Here is an 18,040-nt window from a genome sequence, read left to right as displayed (position 1 = left end):
AGTCTGGGAGACTACAAGCGTGAATTCAAGGTGCCAGCTCCAGGGGAAGCCTTTCTCTGTCGGCTCTGGGGGAAGTTCCTTGTCATCAATCTTCCCCTGGGTCTAGGATTTTCTCAGGGCAGGCACCCTGGGTCCAAAGGATACACTCCACTCCCAGCTCTTCTTTCTTGGTGGTAGGAGGTCCCTCTCCTCTCTGCTTCCTTGTCTCTTTTATATCTCAAAAGAGATTGACTCAAGATACAACTTAATCCTGTAGATTGTGTCCTGCCTCATTAACATAACTGCCTCTAATCCTGCCTCATTAACATCATAAAAAAACCCATTGCTTTCAGGTTGATTTCTACTTATGGTGACCCTATAGGCCAGAGTAGAACTGCCCCCTAGGGTTTCCAAAGAGTGGCTGGTGGATTCCAGCTGCCGACCTTTTGGTTGGCAGCCAAGCTCTTAACCACTGTGCCATCAGGGCTCCATTAACATCATAGAGGTTAGGATTTACTTATACAATATAATTACATCAGATCACAAAATGGAGGACAATCACACAGTATAGGGAATCATGGCCTAGCCAAGTGGACACACATTTTTGGAGGACACAATTCAGTCCATGACACAGTCCTTCCGTTTTGTTTAAGATGAATGATATTCCTTCATCTTTGAACAACTCAGTGATCACAGATCTGAGTGGGGTGAATCAAGGTCTAAGAAATAGTCTCCTGAAAACTCCTGTTAGTGTTATTTCTGCAAAATCAGTTGAACTTTCTGTTAAGAGGTAGTGGCAAAGGCCAGTTGTTTTAGTGTTAGGCATCTTAAAAGGGAGATGGCCAAAATAAAAAAGAGAAATATTACTAGAAAGATTTGTATTAAAGTCTAAGAGGTTGATGAATGAAAATCTTTTGATTATGCAGCATGCTCATTGAGTGTATTGAAACTCAGATGTGGATGCTCTTGGTGATGTTGTTCAGTCTTAGTTACCTCTCATATGAGGGCATGCGTGACCTGAGCATTTTGCCAGACTTCTTTAGTGACTCAGACATCAGCTTGTCCAGGGGGAAATCTGACCCATGCATGGTCTGAGGTGATGAGTCCTATGAGGTATGTATCACATTTTCAGGCTTTAACTGTCAGTGTATCTTTAGATCCTAGGGGGAAAAGGCCAGCTACACATTAACCTAGACTTGCTAAGAATCTGAACAGTCAGGTTTTAGCTCTTGTTGATGTGAAGTTAGGAGGGAGGAAGAAAAATTGGAAACATTAGTTTGAAGTGTTGCAGCCGGACATTGAAGGATACTGGAAAAATTGAAAATGTGGTTAAAAAAAAAAAAAAATTTGTGTAAGAAGACAGGATCCAGTTAATTTATAGGTAGATAACAAGACCATCAGTTACCTGCAGTTTATAAAGGGTTGCAAAATAGCTAAAAGATAATGAACAGGACCAGAATCTGACAACCCACAAGAGTGTGCTATAATTTTCTATTGAAACATAAAATTTCTCTCCATAGTCACCCCACTTTTGGTCAAAGATAATCTCAAAGCAAGATTATGCTTGATCATAAAATAAGGCTGCTCTTCACTATTTACATAGGTGCAGCAAGGATAGTAATTTACTATATAAAAAACCAGTTGCCGTTTGAGTCAAGTCCGACTCATAGCAACTCTATAAGACAGAGTAGAACCGCCCCACAGAGTTTCTAAGGAGTGACTGGTGGTTAGTGCTGAGCTCTTATCTAGTATGCCACCAGAGCTCCAATTTACTATAAGGCCTTTTAAAATTTGCTTTCCTGGAAGTCTTCATAAGGAGTCTCAGATTGGACTTTTAAAAGCCTCTCAATAATAAGAAGTCAAACCATAAGACTTCAACTGCACTACCTACAGATTTGGGTGAATTCCTTTCTTCTCAAGGTTCCCAAAATATCCTGAGGTTCCTAGAACAGATAGCAAGTGACCTTTTATATTTTACTTGTAAGGCTGGGAACTCTGTAAGCCAGGTACCAGGCCAGTTTTCCTGAAAGCTTTATAAGCATTGGCCCCATAAAGTCAACCTTAGTTCCTTAAAAGTATCTGGTCATATCTGATCCTATGAACATCTTCTCAAATATGACATTCCAGTCAAACTTCCATTATATAACCAATGTTTCCAGTTACATCTTGTTAACAAGGAGGACAGATTCTTATTGAAGTTATGCAAATAATTACATTGCCATAAAAATAATAATATTCAGTAAGGGTTTCCAAATTCTAGAGGGATGAGGCAGGGAGAAAAAGATAAGTATTTCATTTCTGTTTACAAAAGTACAGTCTACTAAATTGTAAGAGGTTATAAATAGCTTAAAAGAGAAATGGTTCCTTATACCTAGAAAATAGAACATTAAAGCATCAGCAATATTCCAGACAAAACCCATAATCATTCTTCATCAGTTCATTCATTCCTATGTAGTTAATTGTTTTTCTGCTTGATCTTGTGTTAGCAACCTCATGAACTCATCAGCTTCTCCACTTACTGTTAGCTGCAGTTGAGTTGGCCCCTACTCATGGTGACCCCCTGCACAACAGGATCAGACTGTTGTGATTCAAAGGGTTTTCAGTGGCTGATTTTCAGAAGTAGATCACCAGGCCTTTTTTCATGGTCTGTCTTAATCTGAAAGCTCCACTGAAACCTGTCTAGCATCACAGTATCACACAAGCCTCCAGTGACAGATAGGTGGTGGCGGCTGTGCTAGATAGAGGTGCATTGGCCAGGAATGGAACCCAGGTCTCGCAGGTGAAAATTCTACCACTGAACCACCACTGCCGCCCATGCTTCTCCACTAGAGTTCTGGAAATCCTGATTCAGTCCAGCAGTATGGTCTCAAGGTTATTTAAGCAATGCTATCAGAAGCCTGTGCCCAAGAGTACCTGGCATAGTCCTTTCCATAAGTCTCTGAGATAGTCTCTTCATGTTCAAGACAAAGCCGTCTGACCTACAGCTGGTTGTAAGCATTTTCAGGGAAGCATCAGAGTAAAACAAAATTATCTGTAGATGACAAAAGACTTAAAATGGCTGTGGTTAACTTATTACTGATAATTTTCAAAAGTGAAAGATCTGATGAGAGTTCATTACAAAAATAATGCAAATAACAAGGAAATTTGGTTACTGTATTTTTATGCAAATAACACATGTCTTCTACATTTGTTTACCAATTGCTCTCTTCCCCTGCAAGGTATTTTTGTAAGCTGCACTATGCCTTTTTTTTTTTACATGTTGCTGTAACAAAAATTAGAATAGCGCACTTATGAAAATACTTCAAGGGGGGAGGGAGTAGTTGGCAAACAAACATAAAAGGCATGTGCTATTTGTGTAAAAATACAGTATTTCTGTGGCATGCAACATTTTAGAACTTGAAATTATGACTGATAACATTTCATGAGGCAAAGCAGAACCAGGACATATCACAGACAGGGAGAGCATTGAAAAATATCTAGAAACTTTATACAATTTCTGAAATACTTACATTAATAACATTTTTTCCATATAAATTTAACCTAGGGAAAGTTAAGCATCTCTCCTTATTTGACAGTGCTTACCATACAACTCATAACCTATCAAATAAGCCTAGTTATTTGTAGTACTTTTTTTTTTTTACAAGGTGAAAGGACAAATCCTTTATGATCTTCCAGAGTTTTAGGTGCAAAAGATATTATTTAGGATTAGATTTTGGAAAGGCAAAATGTCAAAAGCTAACAGGAGATTTGAATACTTGATTAAGCAGGATCATGGTTATGGAGAAACAATACTTGACTACCTATTTAACCAAAGTGATATTAAAAGATTTTAAAAGTAAATATAGAAGGTAGCATGGCTATTAAAAAACCTAACTCCTTCAAAAGTGAGAAGACTTGGTTCCCTTAATTTTGTCAAGTATTATCAATTAAATACCCCTAAAACTCCCAGAAATTAAGAAAATTGAACTTCTGATACTTCCAATGTAGAAAAAAAAAGGGTACTCCTATGAAAACTAACCCAAATGTTTTAAAAATTTTAAGTTCATGTAATTTAGGTGACTCTGTGGCAAATAAGAGTAGTTCCCTGTTGTTTAATAAAAACAGCTATGTCTTCTGAGTTATCAATGTTAATTTACATAAAGTATGGCACATTTGGAGGTTCAGTGGTAGAATTCTCACCTTCCATGCAGGAGACTTGGGTTCGATTCTAGGCCAATGCACCTCATGCACAGCCACCACCCATCTGTCAGTGGAGGCTTGTGAGTTGCTGTGATGCTGAACAGGTTTCAGTGGAGCTTTCAGACTAAGACTAGGAAGAAAGGCCTGGTGATCTGCTTCAATAATCAGCCAGTGAAAACCCTATGGATCACAAACAGTCTGATCTGCAACTGATCATGGAGATGGTGCAAAACTGGATAACATTTCTCTCTGTTGTGCATAGGGTTGCCATGAGTCCAGAGCCAACTTGACTGCAGCTAACAAACAAACAAAAAGTTTATATGAATGCTTATTTACCTCTAAATTAAAATAGAGCTCCTTTAAGGGATTTTATAAGTTAATTTGGTAATACCATCCAGAGGTAGGAATGTATAAACATACAGATACAACTATAGAGCTTATATCTTTAAAATTTCAGCCATGAATTACGCATAAACACCAAAGTATAAAACTCAGAGGTTTATGTAAAAGAGCTGACTTTAGTTCTTACTCTGCCTTTATATTTTTACCAGGATTGTGTTTCTGGCAGATGGAACTAGTTGGCGTTATCATTCAATATGAGGGCTAAAGCTTCCCCACAAATATTTAAGATTTTCTTTGCACTGTTGTGTTATTTTAGGGAGGCTGTGGGTTAAATTTTGGGCAAGGAACTGAGGAGACACCACCCCAGGGGTCTGGGTGTTTCCAAAGTCTATCTGAGTGGATAAAGTATCCAGTTTGTTTCCAATTAACTTTTTCAGCCTCAGGTGGTTGCTTTTAGGGGTCCCTGAGCACCCTGCTGCAGTGGTTTATTGGACTGAAGAGGAGGTGGTCCATGAACCGGGTTATAAAGGAAAATTGAGAGTGGAGCGGGAGGTTCAGGGAAAAAGGGGTATAGGGAATTGGTGGGGGAGGCCAGTCTGTTACAGGTATGGAGTGTGAAGGAGCTGGAGTGGGAAAGGAAGGGTCTGACAGGGGTGAATACAGGGTTGGAAGGAGTGTTGAAGGGGGACAGATCAAAGGATTCAAGGGAGCTGAAGGGAAGGTCGAAGGTGGTAAAAAGGAAGAAGGAGTGAGGGGAGAATGATGGAAAGGGAGAGGTCTTAGATGAGCCAGTTTGTGAAGATCTCAAGTTTCCCAAAAAAGGCAATTGAAGTTCTACATTGCATTTAGTAAAAGTTGACCATTTTTGGAGATACTGGACAGAATGAGTGTCACAGTGGCAGTAAGGGAGGAGGAGGAAGGAAAATCAGAATTTCCCATATGAAGGGAGGTGCCAAAACAACAAACCAAAAATCAAATGAGATCTCAGCAAAAGAAGATGATCAAAATTAAAATGAAAAAGCGATAAACAAGACCAAAATCCAAATGAGAACTCAACAGAGGCCTCACAGAAGCACTGGAAATTTCCCACTCCAGAGTCAGATTCTAGATTCCCCACTCGAAAAGCATCAGGAAGACTTCTGCCGAAGAAAATTCTTGATCAACATTCTATGAGACAGTCACTGGGCTATCCTATAGTAAATGCTAAAGCAAGAAACTTTCCTTATCTAGCTTGAATGAGCCTGACCTGCATGAAACAATCAAGAAAGTTAAAAAGTGGAGGATACATAAGTACCAAATTGGATGGCAAAAGTCATAAGAGCTATAGAAATTCAGAGGACTAACAGGATGGTAAGATGGCTAAGGAAAGTTATACACCGGAGATGGGAGGAGGCAATTTGCCAATTAATATATGTATAACCATAGGCTAGTTAACCTTTCTGAGCTTCCTAGTTTTTTGCTTATGAAATTTAATGCATTTAAATGCATTAATGACTTGAGATGAGTTTTAAAAAATGGACGGGCTGTCATGAGTGGAAAATGATTCAGGTGACAGGATTAGTCAAAGCTAAAACCAAAAAAATAAACCTGTTGCTGTAGATTCCAACTTGAGGTGACCTTGCGTACATCACAGCCAAAGCTACAGACAAGGATATTTCAAGCAGTAGAGATATAAGTCCTGGTATTTTCAGTTGCCTCATATGTATGCGAAAGCTGGATAATGAATAAGGAAGTCCAAAGAAGAACTGACACCTTTTAATTATGGTGTTGGTGAAGAATATTTAATACACCATGGACTGCCAGAAGAACAAACAAATGTATTGGAAGAAGTAACAGCCAGAATGCCCCTTAGAAGCGAGGATGGCAAGACTTCATCTCGCGTACTTTGGATGTTATCAGGAGGAACCAGTCCCTGGAGAAGGGCATCATGCTTGGTAAAGTAGAGGGTTATCGAAAAAGAGGAAGCCCATCAACCAGATGGATTGGCACAGTGGCTGTGACAATGGGCTCAGGCATAACAATGATTATTAGGATGGTGCAGGACTAGGCAGTGTTTCATTTTGTTGTACATAAGGTCGCTATGAGTCAGAACTGACTCAACAGCACCTAACAACAACAAGAGATATAAATGTTTTTAAAATTTTAATATATACATCAAGAGAAAAAAGTTCACCGTTAGTAGCCCTACATAACTGGATAATTTTCTGTTGCAAACAGAAAACACTTTTTTTCCCCGTGTGACAAAGTAATTTCTCCTTAAGCATCTGCTTTTTCTCTGCATATTGGCTCTAGTTATAATCCAAGAGAGTTGCTCCTTCAATAGTGAAAAGATTCTTTAGAAAAAGAAATGAAGCATCGTAGAGTTAAAGAATGACTCAGTCTTGCAATCACTTAATTATTGCATACTGTTTACTTGTTTACAAAGAAGATAAACCAGTATATAGATTTTCCCCCTCAAAGGCAAGATTTAATAAGGGAAAGGGGGCAAAGTAATTGCAGTTGGAGAAGCATGAATCTAGCTTGCACATTTTTTATAGGATAACTGATTAGCTGGCAGCCAGTAGAGGTCAATTTAGATAGTATGTCCTTGTGTAGGCTACTAGAGGTACGACAAAAACTCAGTTGTCTATGAATTCTCCAGAAAACCTTCATGAGCTCAACTATGAAACTGTGTGACAGATGTTTTCTTTGTAATGTCTGCCAGTGTCTTTCCATCAGCACCTCATCCTTAGTTGAACCATTTTTGTACTACTTTTCTCATTAGAAGTCTCATTCTACATAGTGGTTTTCTCTCTAAATCATTACTTCTCACTGGATTCTCTTCAGAGCCCTTGTTTGAAGTGATCAAAATCTGGGGTGCTTCCTGAGAAAATTTATATTACAAAGAGTTATAGTTGTTTCTCTAATATGAACTTAAGACGTTAAACATAAATATGCAAGATTTAAGTTTCCCTTCGGTCTTACATGTTTCTATGGATAAACACCAGTATTCTCACATCCCAACAAACTAACACAAATAGCAGACAGTAATGATGTCACTATGATGTCACTATCAGAAGAATTCTGTGAGCTAACTGACTTAGAAGATAATAGGTAAACTTTCTTACTTTACATAAGCAAATATTTTAAGAGATGTTTAATAGCTTAGGTGGCTGCAGTTGATTATTGCCTTTTTACTGCAGTGAATTACTATAGAGCAAAATTTTGGCAATATTTGCTGGCTTCATGCCCACCGGCATTATGCAGCAGGAACTCCTTTTAGATGAAGATTATAACCTGAGGATGAACAACATATAGTATACATCATTTGAGAAATTAAAGTACCCTAAAATATTTATTTCAGTAATAAAGGTGAAATTTGTATGTTTGAGGTGGGGAGCGTCATCTCTAAGTAAGGAAAAAACAACATTTTGCAACCCATATTGTTAAATGAGGAAGTATTGTCTAATTGCTTTATAGATGCTGTCCAAAGTACATAAACTTTAAAATCTGTAAGGCAGGTTTAAATAATCTTTTTATTGTATCTTGTTAGGATGAGAAGAGTTTCCATTTCAACCGCTCCTAATATTATCATCACACTTAACACAGCAACACTCCACTTTTCTTAAAAATCAAGCTCTGCAAGTCTCAATTCTTTGGTAATAGCCAAGAATCTGTACAAAGAAGGAAGGCCTGTGAGTTGCAGAATCCACTTTACTAATCATAAGCCTTTAGGTTTTCGCTTCGTTAGAATCTTAGAAATCCTCATTCACACAGTTCTCATTTGTCTGAGTTTGGTTTACCGCCATTTATTAAGTCACATCTTTTTTCCAGACTGACTAAATTCACATTTTTTTAATATGAAAACAAAGGAATACGTTAGGATGACAAGCGCAATGGGGGAGGGGAGACGCGCGTTCTCGCGCGGTTGTAAGATGCGACAGCCCTGACGTCACCCGTTGCCATGGAAGAATCAGCCAAAGACGAAAAGAAGGGTGGCGCGAAGGGGCTCATTGGGGAGGAGCGCGGCTTCCACAGAGGACAAGGACAAGGGACGCTCCTCTCGCTGGTCTGACTTCTATCAAAATGAGTGGCCTGGATGGGGGCGATAAGCTCCCTTGCGCTAAAAACCGTGACCTCGCTACTCCTGACCATGCCGCGGGAGACTCAGACCCACATCAGTACCGGAGTCTCCGAAGGGAAGCCGATGTGACACAGGTGATGGCGGACATGGCTGGTGTCACCTTGGAGACCGCCGCAGATTCTCTCGACTGTGGCTTCGCGCTCCGCTTTCGAGTTCCTATTAATCGCAACCAGGCTGCGGCCAAAGTCGGGCAGGAAAAAGCTCCACCTCCCGCAGGACGCCCGAAAGCGGCCTCTGCCTCTGCGGCATTTGACCACAGCCTGAAAAATGGCCGTCTCGGTGGAGAGCTGCGCAGCCCTGCAGGGGAGAAGGCCCTAGAAGCCTGTGGCGCAGTAGGGTTGGGGTCTCAGATGATGGCTGGGGGGAAGGCCAAGGAAGTGACGACTAAAAAGTGCGCCATCTCAGTGGCAGCGGAAAAGAAGAGAGAAGCGGAGGGGGTGGCAGAGGGAAAGAAGGTGGTACAGAAGGAAAGAAAGGCAGGAGGGGAGATGAAAGAGGAGAAAGGGGCCAGAGTACCGAAGGTCAATAACTGCATGGACTCGCTGGAGGCCATCGATCAGGAGCTGTCAAACGTAAACGCCCAGGCTGACCGGGCCTTCCTTCAGCTGGAGCGCAAGTTTGGCCGGATGCGCAGGCTCCATATGCAGCGCAGGAGCTTCATCATCCAGAATATCCCAGCGTTCTGGGTCACTGCCTTTCGGAACCACCCCCAGCTATCACCGATGATCAGTGGCCAAGATGAAGATATGATGAAGTACATGATCAATTTGGAGGTGGAGGAGCTGAAACACCCAAGAGCCGGCTGCAAATTCAAGTTTATCTTTCAATGCAACCCCTATTTCCGAAATGAGGCGCTCGTCAAGGAATACGAACGCAGATCCTCTGGCCGAGTTGTGTGTCTTGCCACTCCAATCCGATGGCACCGGGGCCAAGACCCCCAGACCCACGTCCACAGGAACCAGGATGGAAACACTATCCACAGCTTCTTCAGCTGGTTCTCAGACAACAACCTCCTAGAATTCGACAAGATTGCCGAGATTATCAAAGAGGAACTGTGGCCCAATCCCCTGCAATACTACCTGATGGGTGAAGGTGCCCGCAGAGGAATGCGAGGCCCAGGAAGGCAGCCAGTGGAGAATCCCATGTCCTTCAGGTTCCAGTCCGGCTAACTCCTGCCCTTGTGAGAAGCTCCTTAACAAGTTTCCTTACCACCTCCTCTTGGACCTATGCTTAGCCAACAGCATGCAATCTTCTATCTGCTTTCTCTTCATACTGGATTGTTGTTTGGTTTTTCTAAATCTTCAACAGTCAGTTGCAAGATTGTCTCTGTGTCTGTGCTCTTCTGCTTCCTGTCAGCCTTCACTGCTTTTCTGCAACATGTTCCTAGCCCATGGCCTACCACCACTTTGTGCCAACCACATGATGCTGTAGATATGCACTGCCTTCCTTTGCATGGCTTGGACCCTGTCTGTGGCTGTGGTCTTCTCCCGGTTTTTTATGTGATTAACTACAAGAAATGCACAAGGAAGCTTGATGGTCTTTGCACACAACTAGTTGGACTTCATGCTTTATGCTGACTGTGCTCCTGAAACCCATGCCCTCCTTGGCAAGCTTTTGCATTTCACCACTGCAAGATGAAGCTAATATGGATGATGCCAGCCGTCGACCCAAACTGGACAATCCAGGCCTCCATCAACTGAATTTCAGCTGCCTCCTTTGGCCCATGCCGTCTACCTTGCTGGTTATGTGGCAGAACAGGCAGGTGGCTAGTAGGTGGCTGCTAAGCATGAATGAGGTGAAGGACAAGAAGCGTTCTCTGTTTTTACATTGGTTTTTCTGTGCCTCAGTCACCCTTCATCATGACCAGCTACTGGTGAGTCTATGAAGGTCTGTGCTATGGTCCACCCCTACCTGCTCTCACTTTTCTGGGTGAGCTTTGCCTAGGCCACCACTGTTTGCCTCCGCAGTACTGTCTGTGGACCCAGGCTCCCAGCCAGTACACAGGAAAACATCTTCTCCACCCCCTCAACCTTAAATGATTATCCATAAACCCACTCTGCTGTCAGGCAGGTTGTGCAGTCATATGTGACAATGCCCAAAGCAAGGGGGGAATGGGGTCCCTTCCAGCAGCAGCCATTCTGAGCCCCAGCCAACGAACCACACTTAGTCATGGCAACTTTGTTAGGTGCCACCCTCATCTCCCCTCCTGCACCTACTCTAAACATGACAAGGGTGCCAGGAAGGAAAGAGTGCCACTGAGAAAGAGGTATCTCTGGTCTGCGGAGCCCGTTACGCCTATCTTTCTCTCTCTAAAGAAGCTACAACTCAGAAACAGAAAATAAAACTGGGAAAGTAGGCCTTTTTTGTAATTTGCTGTCCTCTTGATCATGTCCAGAGGGAGAAAGACATACTGTAAAATAGACTTCAGCTCTCTTAGTGCCCTCTTCTGCCCCCATGCCTCCACCTCATTTCCTTTAGCAAGGCCTGAAAGTTTCAAAGGGAGACCTATAGGTTAATTGCTTAGTTAGGAGCAGTGTTCTTTTAGGCTAACTTTGACAACCTCACCCCTTTTCCTTATCCGTTATCCCAAAACCTCCTGAAGGTTTCTTGAGCTTTAGTATGAGAAACTGGGAGGAAAGAAAGAACAGAAGCAGAGCAGGATGTGATTTAAGGCAACTAAAGCTAGCTGTACTACATTTTTCTAAACATAGAAATTCTCTTTTGGGCCTTGGACTACTTAGAGGTATAAACCCCAAGGCAACATTTTGTGGGTCACTCCAAGTTCTCTAGGCTAGGAAACGGAATACAGGCTGAATGTGCCTGCTTGAGAATGAGCCTGGAATTCTGCAGGGCCTGTGGGGGAGGGGAGGCCCCGGGGCTGTTTCCAGGTAGGGATGGGAGAATCAAAGGGGTTAGGGTTTTCCTCCAATATTCCCTAACTCCTTGCATTCACCAGTAGATTTTTGTAAATAAAAATGCAAGTCTTGATATTTTCTCTCTATTGTTCTAGGAGTGCCCTTTTATATGTTGTAGATTAGTGATACATGTTCCTAATGTCACTGTTTTTGAGTAAAATCCTATTAATTCCTTTCCCTGTATTTGCGTACTGGGAAAATTGAAGTTTACAGACCTTTTTGCTTGTAATTGAGAACGTTCGCAAAAATACCGATTTTGTTTTCCTGTGCAGTATGAAGACTTGTGTGAATATTCACTTATATATCTGCTTGTTCTGGTCTCTGTTTATCTATAGATCTAATCGTAGAAATATAATTCAAATAATGTGATCCTTGCAGAGTCTGAAGATTTTGGAAATTGTTGCTATGTCTTTTGAACGTAATCTCAAAAAGAAAAATATAATTGTTGTCTTACCTGATAATTTCTTGCCCTACTAGTAATGTTGTACTTGACATTTTATGTTCCTAACCAGTGTAAGTACTTGTAGAATTGCTGTCAAACTAGATGATTGTTAGCATTGTTGTCTTCTCCTATGTACTTGAAGGAAAAATAAAGTCTGTTACTCTGTTACATTTATTTTCACCAAAAAATAAAAGTAAAAATAAAAGTAAGTCTGTCTGCATTGTCTTAGTTATAAAAAGTTGGGAAATCCTTAAAGTTATCAAATAGTTACAGTAAGCATTTTCCTGAAAGTTAAAAAAAAAAAAAAAGACAACCACCACCAAACCTTCTTAAGATTTTTTGCTTGAAAAACGGTAAGTCCAACTGCAATTGTATAGTCATGAGCATAATTTTTCCTTGAGTTTTGAGTGGTAATTGCAGTACCATATATTGATTTTATCACTTAAAATTCTGTTTTCAGTGGGAAACTGTTCTAGCTGTTCATCCTAGTTTGTGAATTTATGTTAACTGTGCTCCCATTGGCCTCATTCTCTTCTTAGTTTAAGATGGACTTCTGGAAGAATGACTCATTGTACATTTTATGTGCAAATGTTACTTAAATTCTTTTCCTACAACAATGTGGTGTTTCAAAAGAAAGAATAACAACAACAAAAAAATTATGATCTAAATATAATGTCTGTAAACAAATGACTTTACAGCTTCAGTGGCCAGTAATGATAGTTTTGCTGTTCAGCAGCTATTACATGAAGGTTGGGGGATAAACATTTCTGCATCTGCATTCTCTGTAATAGAGAGGCCTATGGATGCTGCAAGATCTATAAAAATAACCAAGAGTTTTTAGCCATATGAACAGAAATTTGACATAAATGGCCCAAAACTTCTGATTTGAGTTAGGGACTTAATTGTGTTGTTACAGAGTTAAACAGATGTACTGACTCTTGGTGCAATTCTTATTTGCAAGCTCTACTTGCTGAGGTGTAATTTTTCAAGGCTGGGAGAACTTTTAACTATTAGAGAACTAGGTGTTTTTTTTCAAGCTTGACATCCATCTTAATCCTAAATTTCCTTTCTTTTATGTTCATTTTACATTTTCAATTCAGTAATTAATTTCTACATTGTCAGTAAACTGTTTGAAGTATTATCCCTTTTCTATCCTTGTTCTGGACCTAACCAGAAAATGTGATTTTTGTTGCCCTTGGTTTTTTCTCAGCTTTAATCTAACCAGTAATATTGAATCTTCTAACAGGCTGGTGCCACTCTTACTTGCTACACAGGAACACGGTTTCTGTTCTGTTTGGTCTAATAAAATGAGTCATTAAATTAGACTCAATTAGGCATCCCATAGGATTCACTTACTAACCAATTATTTCACTCCTATAGCCCTGCTCCAGTCCTTCTGCCTTTTTTTTTTTTCTCAATCATCTTTGTGCAGACCTCCAAACCCAGTTAAGAGGCTCTCTCATCCTCTGATCAGCAAAGAAGTATCATTTTGGTCTGCCTAGGCCATATTACCCTGTGAGTAGTAGTGTCACATTTCATAATAATTTCTCTGATCCCCACAAAAATTTTCTTGGGCTTCCTTTTCTATTGTCTGGGCATTCAGCTCATGCCAGATACCTACAAAAGGCTTCTCTGACCTTGCTTACAGGCCCTTCTCCCGACTCCAGCTCAACCCTGCTCCTTCCCACTACTCCTGCAGCAGCATTATCTACAGTCGACTCAAGCTTCCTGAAATGAAATTTTATCATTTAAAACAACAAAATATTTACCTATATTTTTAATCATGGCATTCCCTGCCCCACGGAGTCACATTTCAACCCTTGGATATCTAATTTTATTTCAGGTACACATTCCTGGGCTTCACAATCTTCTCAACAGAGTTTAGATACTCAGGCACTTCCACATGTGCTCTCATTTTACCTTTGTAATTTGATGACACAAGTATCTCTGTTTAAACAGTTGAGACAATAGAGGCTCAGAAAGTTGAATTGCATAAGATGGAAGTCACACAATTGAATTTTCTGATTTCAAGCAATGGTACCTTCCATTATGTCACAACCATCTGTACTAAATTTGGCATAAAAACATAACAATAACCCTATTTACAAACGAGTATTCAGGCCCTATGGATCACAGTGGTCCAATCTGCAACCCATCATGGGGATGGCCCAGGACTGGGCAGTGTTCTGTTCCATTGTGCATGAGGTCGCTATGAGTTGGGGGCCAACTCCACTGCTGCTAACCACATTCAGGTCTGAGAAGTCTCTGGGTGGTGAGAACAGTTAATGTGCTCAGCTGCTAACCTAAAGATTGGAGGTTCGAGTCCAACTGGAGGTGCTTTGGAAGAAAGGACTGGCAGTCTACTTCTAAAAAATCAGTCATCGAAAGCCCAGTGGAGCACAGTTCTACTCACACACGTGGGGTAGCCATGAGTCACAGTCGCCTTGATGGCAACTAGTTTTTAAAATTCAGGTCTCTGTTGCAGGTTATTTTTAATCCATTCATAATGGTTTTTGAAAGAGGTACTTGTTATCACTTGATTTAATTACTACATAATTCTATACACTTACCAGTTAAAATACCCCTTAATTTACATATATAATATTGATGTTTGCTGCATATATGCATGAAATTAGCAGTTTATTCCCTTCATCAAAGGTAGTAAATGTACCAAAAGGACTTTAAATATTATTTTATAATTAAGGAATTTTGCTAAGAACTATAAAGAACTGTTAGCATCTCCACTAACTTTAGACATTGAACATTTAAGTTTTAATTGATTCAATTTGGTGACTGCTTTTAGCAGACACTTAAGATAGTAATTTATTCCTTCTCTTTATTAAACTCTGTTCAACTGAGTTTTACTAAGAACGTACAAAGACCAAGGTACTTAGAAAGTAAAACAAAGTGTTTTTTTGTTTGTTTTTTAAAGGTCTCAGAACAGGTGCATGGTGCAAGAACCTGTCAAGCAGTCTATGTGCTGTTGCAGTTGTCATTCTAAGTAATGAGCGAACTTCTCTGTATGCCTAGATATTCCCGTCTCCCAGAAAGTTTACTCAATGGCCAGTTTGCATCACTGTTTCTCCATTTTGGTTACCTCTGCAGCAGTGAAGGAAATCTGGTAAGTATTCAAGGTGAACATTTGAACCTGAGTACGAGAAAGGGTAGGCCTGTTTATTGATGACTTTTCCATGTGTGTCCTCCAGAAGGAGCTCTGGTGAGGCAGTGGTCAAGAGCTTGGCTGCTAACTAAAAGGTCGGCAGTTTGAATCCACCAGCCGCTCCTTGGAAACCCTATGGGGCAGTTCTTCTCTGTCCTATAGGGTCACTATGAGTCAGAATTGACTCAGTGGCAACAGGTTTTGGTTTGGCCTCCAAAAAAAGCATTATACATTTTAGGACTCCCATGGTTCTTGGATATTCACTTTACTTTTCCAGGAAAGGTTTGTGTTATATACTGTTTTCATATCTTTTACTAAATTATAAGTTTCTTTTGGAGCCTGTGCCTTCATTTCCAGTCCCTCACATGTCCTAGCACGGTGTGAGTTTTAAACTGGAATGTGATTTTAGCTTTGCCTCAATCTAGTTCCAATATTGGAAGACTTTATTTGTCAATCACATGATTTTGGGGGTCAGACAAACTTAGGCTCAAATACAGACAGTCCCTTAGTAACAGTACAACTTTGAGCAAGCGTATTATTGAAGCTCTCTGAACTTCAGTTTCCTCATCTGTAAAATTTTGATCATTATACATACCTCACATGGTTGCTGCAGGGAGTAAACAAGATAATGGCGAGGAGTCAGCACTCATTAATATTATTTCTGAGGATGGTCCTAGAGACCAACGACAAGAAATAGCTCTTTAAATTCACCCTATGTAGCTGGATATACTGGGTGAGGGCAGCAGCTGGACCGTGCTGGGTGAGTTGTTCTGCACATCCTCATGACCCTGATAAAAGCAGTCAAGTGTATCCCAGTCTTGCACTAATCCAGAAGCCAGCTCTTATGATGACCAAGTACCTCGGAAGAGGGAAGGGGATGTCCTTGCAACACTGCACATTTTAAAAAACTCTCTAATTCTAACATGCAGCCAGGGTTATATCCAAAGAGAATAGTCTGACATTCCATTTTTATGCTGGTTTAATAGTCATATAAAATAATTATGTAGATTCATTTGATTTTCATTCATTCAAGCCAGTTCACTAAATGTATGTGTATATATGTTATATATACATATGTATGCATTATATATACACATATATGCACTATATAAACATATATATGCATTATATATACACATATATGCATTATATATACACATATATGCATTATATATACATATATATGCATTATATATATATATGCATACACACACATTTAAAGTTATTGTTGGATATGGAATTTATGAAATAATACTGATTTCAATTTAGAATTTAATAGACTCAGAAGTTTATTTTAGATTGCAATTCATGATTGACCTGAAGTTTCTGCTACCTCAATATTCCAAATACCAAATTCTGGCAAAACATATGATCACTGTTCCATACAGATGTTTCCTTGCTGATGAGATCAATAGCGGCGAGCAGAGAAAATCTCAGCTCCCTCGCATTTAATTTTTAAATATCTTTTTGATAATGAATGTTTCCCAGTATGCTAATGTTAACTTAAAGATTTGGAAGGTTCTGTTGTGTAAACTAAGAAAGTATGTCCTGGAACTTTCACCAAGGACATGACTACACAATCTTTTGCTAAAGAGATTAGGCCTGTGACTGATGGGTCTAAACAACAACCCCAGCAGAAATCCTGTCAGTTTGGACTGAAAGGAACAGAAAACAGATGCTGTCCAGTTGATTCTGGCTCATGATGATCCATGTGTGTCAAAGTAGAACTGTACTCCATAGGATTTTCAATAGCTGATTTTTCTGAAGTACACTGCCAGGACTTTCTTCCAAGGCACCTCTGAGTGCACTCGAACCTCCAACCTTTAGCAGCTGAGTGCGTTAACCATTTGCACCACCCAGGCACTCCATAAATCCAAAAACTTTCACACTATTTAGACAGGGCAACACCCTTCTTTCCATGGTCTATCAGAAATAGTTACTTGAACTTGAATTTTCACATTAAAAAAAAAAGTGTCCTGCAATGAATGCATTGATGAAACCAATTTTAAAAAGTGTAATTTATAAAACATGTTAGAAGATAATAAGTGCTGCAACAGAAAAAAATAAAGGAAGGTAAGGGGATTTGTTTACTTATTTTAAAAATGGAAATAATAGCGCTTACTTCATAGAGTGGTTGTGAAGATTAGATAAATTGATACATATGAAGCACCTGAAATAGTTTCTGGCACATAGTAAATATTCAGAAATCTTAGCTGGTATCCCTCACCTTACAGATAAAGAGACTGGTATGTGGAGGAGTGAAGGAATCTTCCCAAAGTTACCTAATAGTTATGATCAAAGCCAGGCCAAGAATGCTTACTCCTTATCTCCTCACCCCTAAAAGGACTTCAAAAGACTAAGGGTAAGACAATAATTAGGGTAAGACAATAACCCCATAGTTCATGTCTCAAGTTGGATTCCTGGGCCTGACTATGGCACGTCGTATCAACCATAAACAAGAAATAACCATAGCACAAAAGAAATTTTTATCTGGCATCTCTGAAGACACAGATTAGGTAACAGTATACATCCTGAATAGAGCCCCAGCCAACTCTCTATGGCATCTTTATATAATGCCCAAGTTAAGTGCTGTTTACTCTACTCCACTTACATCAAGAATAGGCCAGTCATGGATAAAGAGAAGAAAAGGGACTTTAGAATGCATTTTGAACATAATTTTATCAAGTTTATTATTATTACTATAATCTCCCTCAAATTCACTGATAACACTATTTTAGGAAAAATAATGAAATCCTGTATTATTTTCTAAAAATTCTGTTAAGCCAGTTTTAAGTTAAAGCATTCTTAAGAGCTGGATGGAATGCATTAATTAGAAGAAATTTTCCTATGAAAATATATCATTAGAATAATTTTCTGTACCAAAGTTCTATAAGATGTCC

General features: G+C 39.8%; 1 protein-coding gene across 2 annotated transcripts; it reads left to right on the top strand.

Annotated features, from left to right (window-relative positions):
* The first annotated feature begins 8,307 nt into the window (after window positions 1-8,307).
* Window positions 8,308-15,221, top strand: TSPYL4 (TSPY like 4). Of its 2 annotated transcripts, XR_002823324.1 has the most exons (2): window positions 8,308-10,496; window positions 14,913-15,221. XR_002823324.1 is itself a non-coding variant. In XM_023727695.1 (1 exon), exon 1 carries the CDS (start codon window positions 8,566-8,568, stop codon window positions 9,790-9,792), a length of 1,227 nt encoding a protein of 408 aa, XP_023583463.1. In that variant the 5' UTR covers window positions 8,308-8,565; the 3' UTR covers window positions 9,793-12,185. The 2 variants fall into 2 exon arrangements, 1 of the variants encoding a protein (XP_023583463.1); XM_023727695.1 differs by lacking the exon at window positions 14,913-15,221 and having other exon boundaries at window positions 8,308-12,185.
* Window positions 15,222-18,040: the final 2,819 nt, after the last annotated feature.

The sequence above is a fragment of the Trichechus manatus genome, unplaced genomic scaffold (assembly GCF_000243295.1).
Source record: "Trichechus manatus latirostris isolate Lorelei unplaced genomic scaffold, TriManLat1.0 scaffold00017, whole genome shotgun sequence".
NCBI classification, from domain to species: Eukaryota; Metazoa; Chordata; class Mammalia; order Sirenia; family Trichechidae; genus Trichechus; species Trichechus manatus.
This window is presented reverse-complemented; position numbering and strand designations above follow the sequence as displayed.

Excerpts from the sequence above, each read along its gene's own strand:
- TSPYL4 (XM_023727695.1), top strand. The coding sequence starts at position 8,566 with ATGAGTGGCCTGGATGGGGGCGATAAGCTCCCTTGCGCTAAAAACCGT.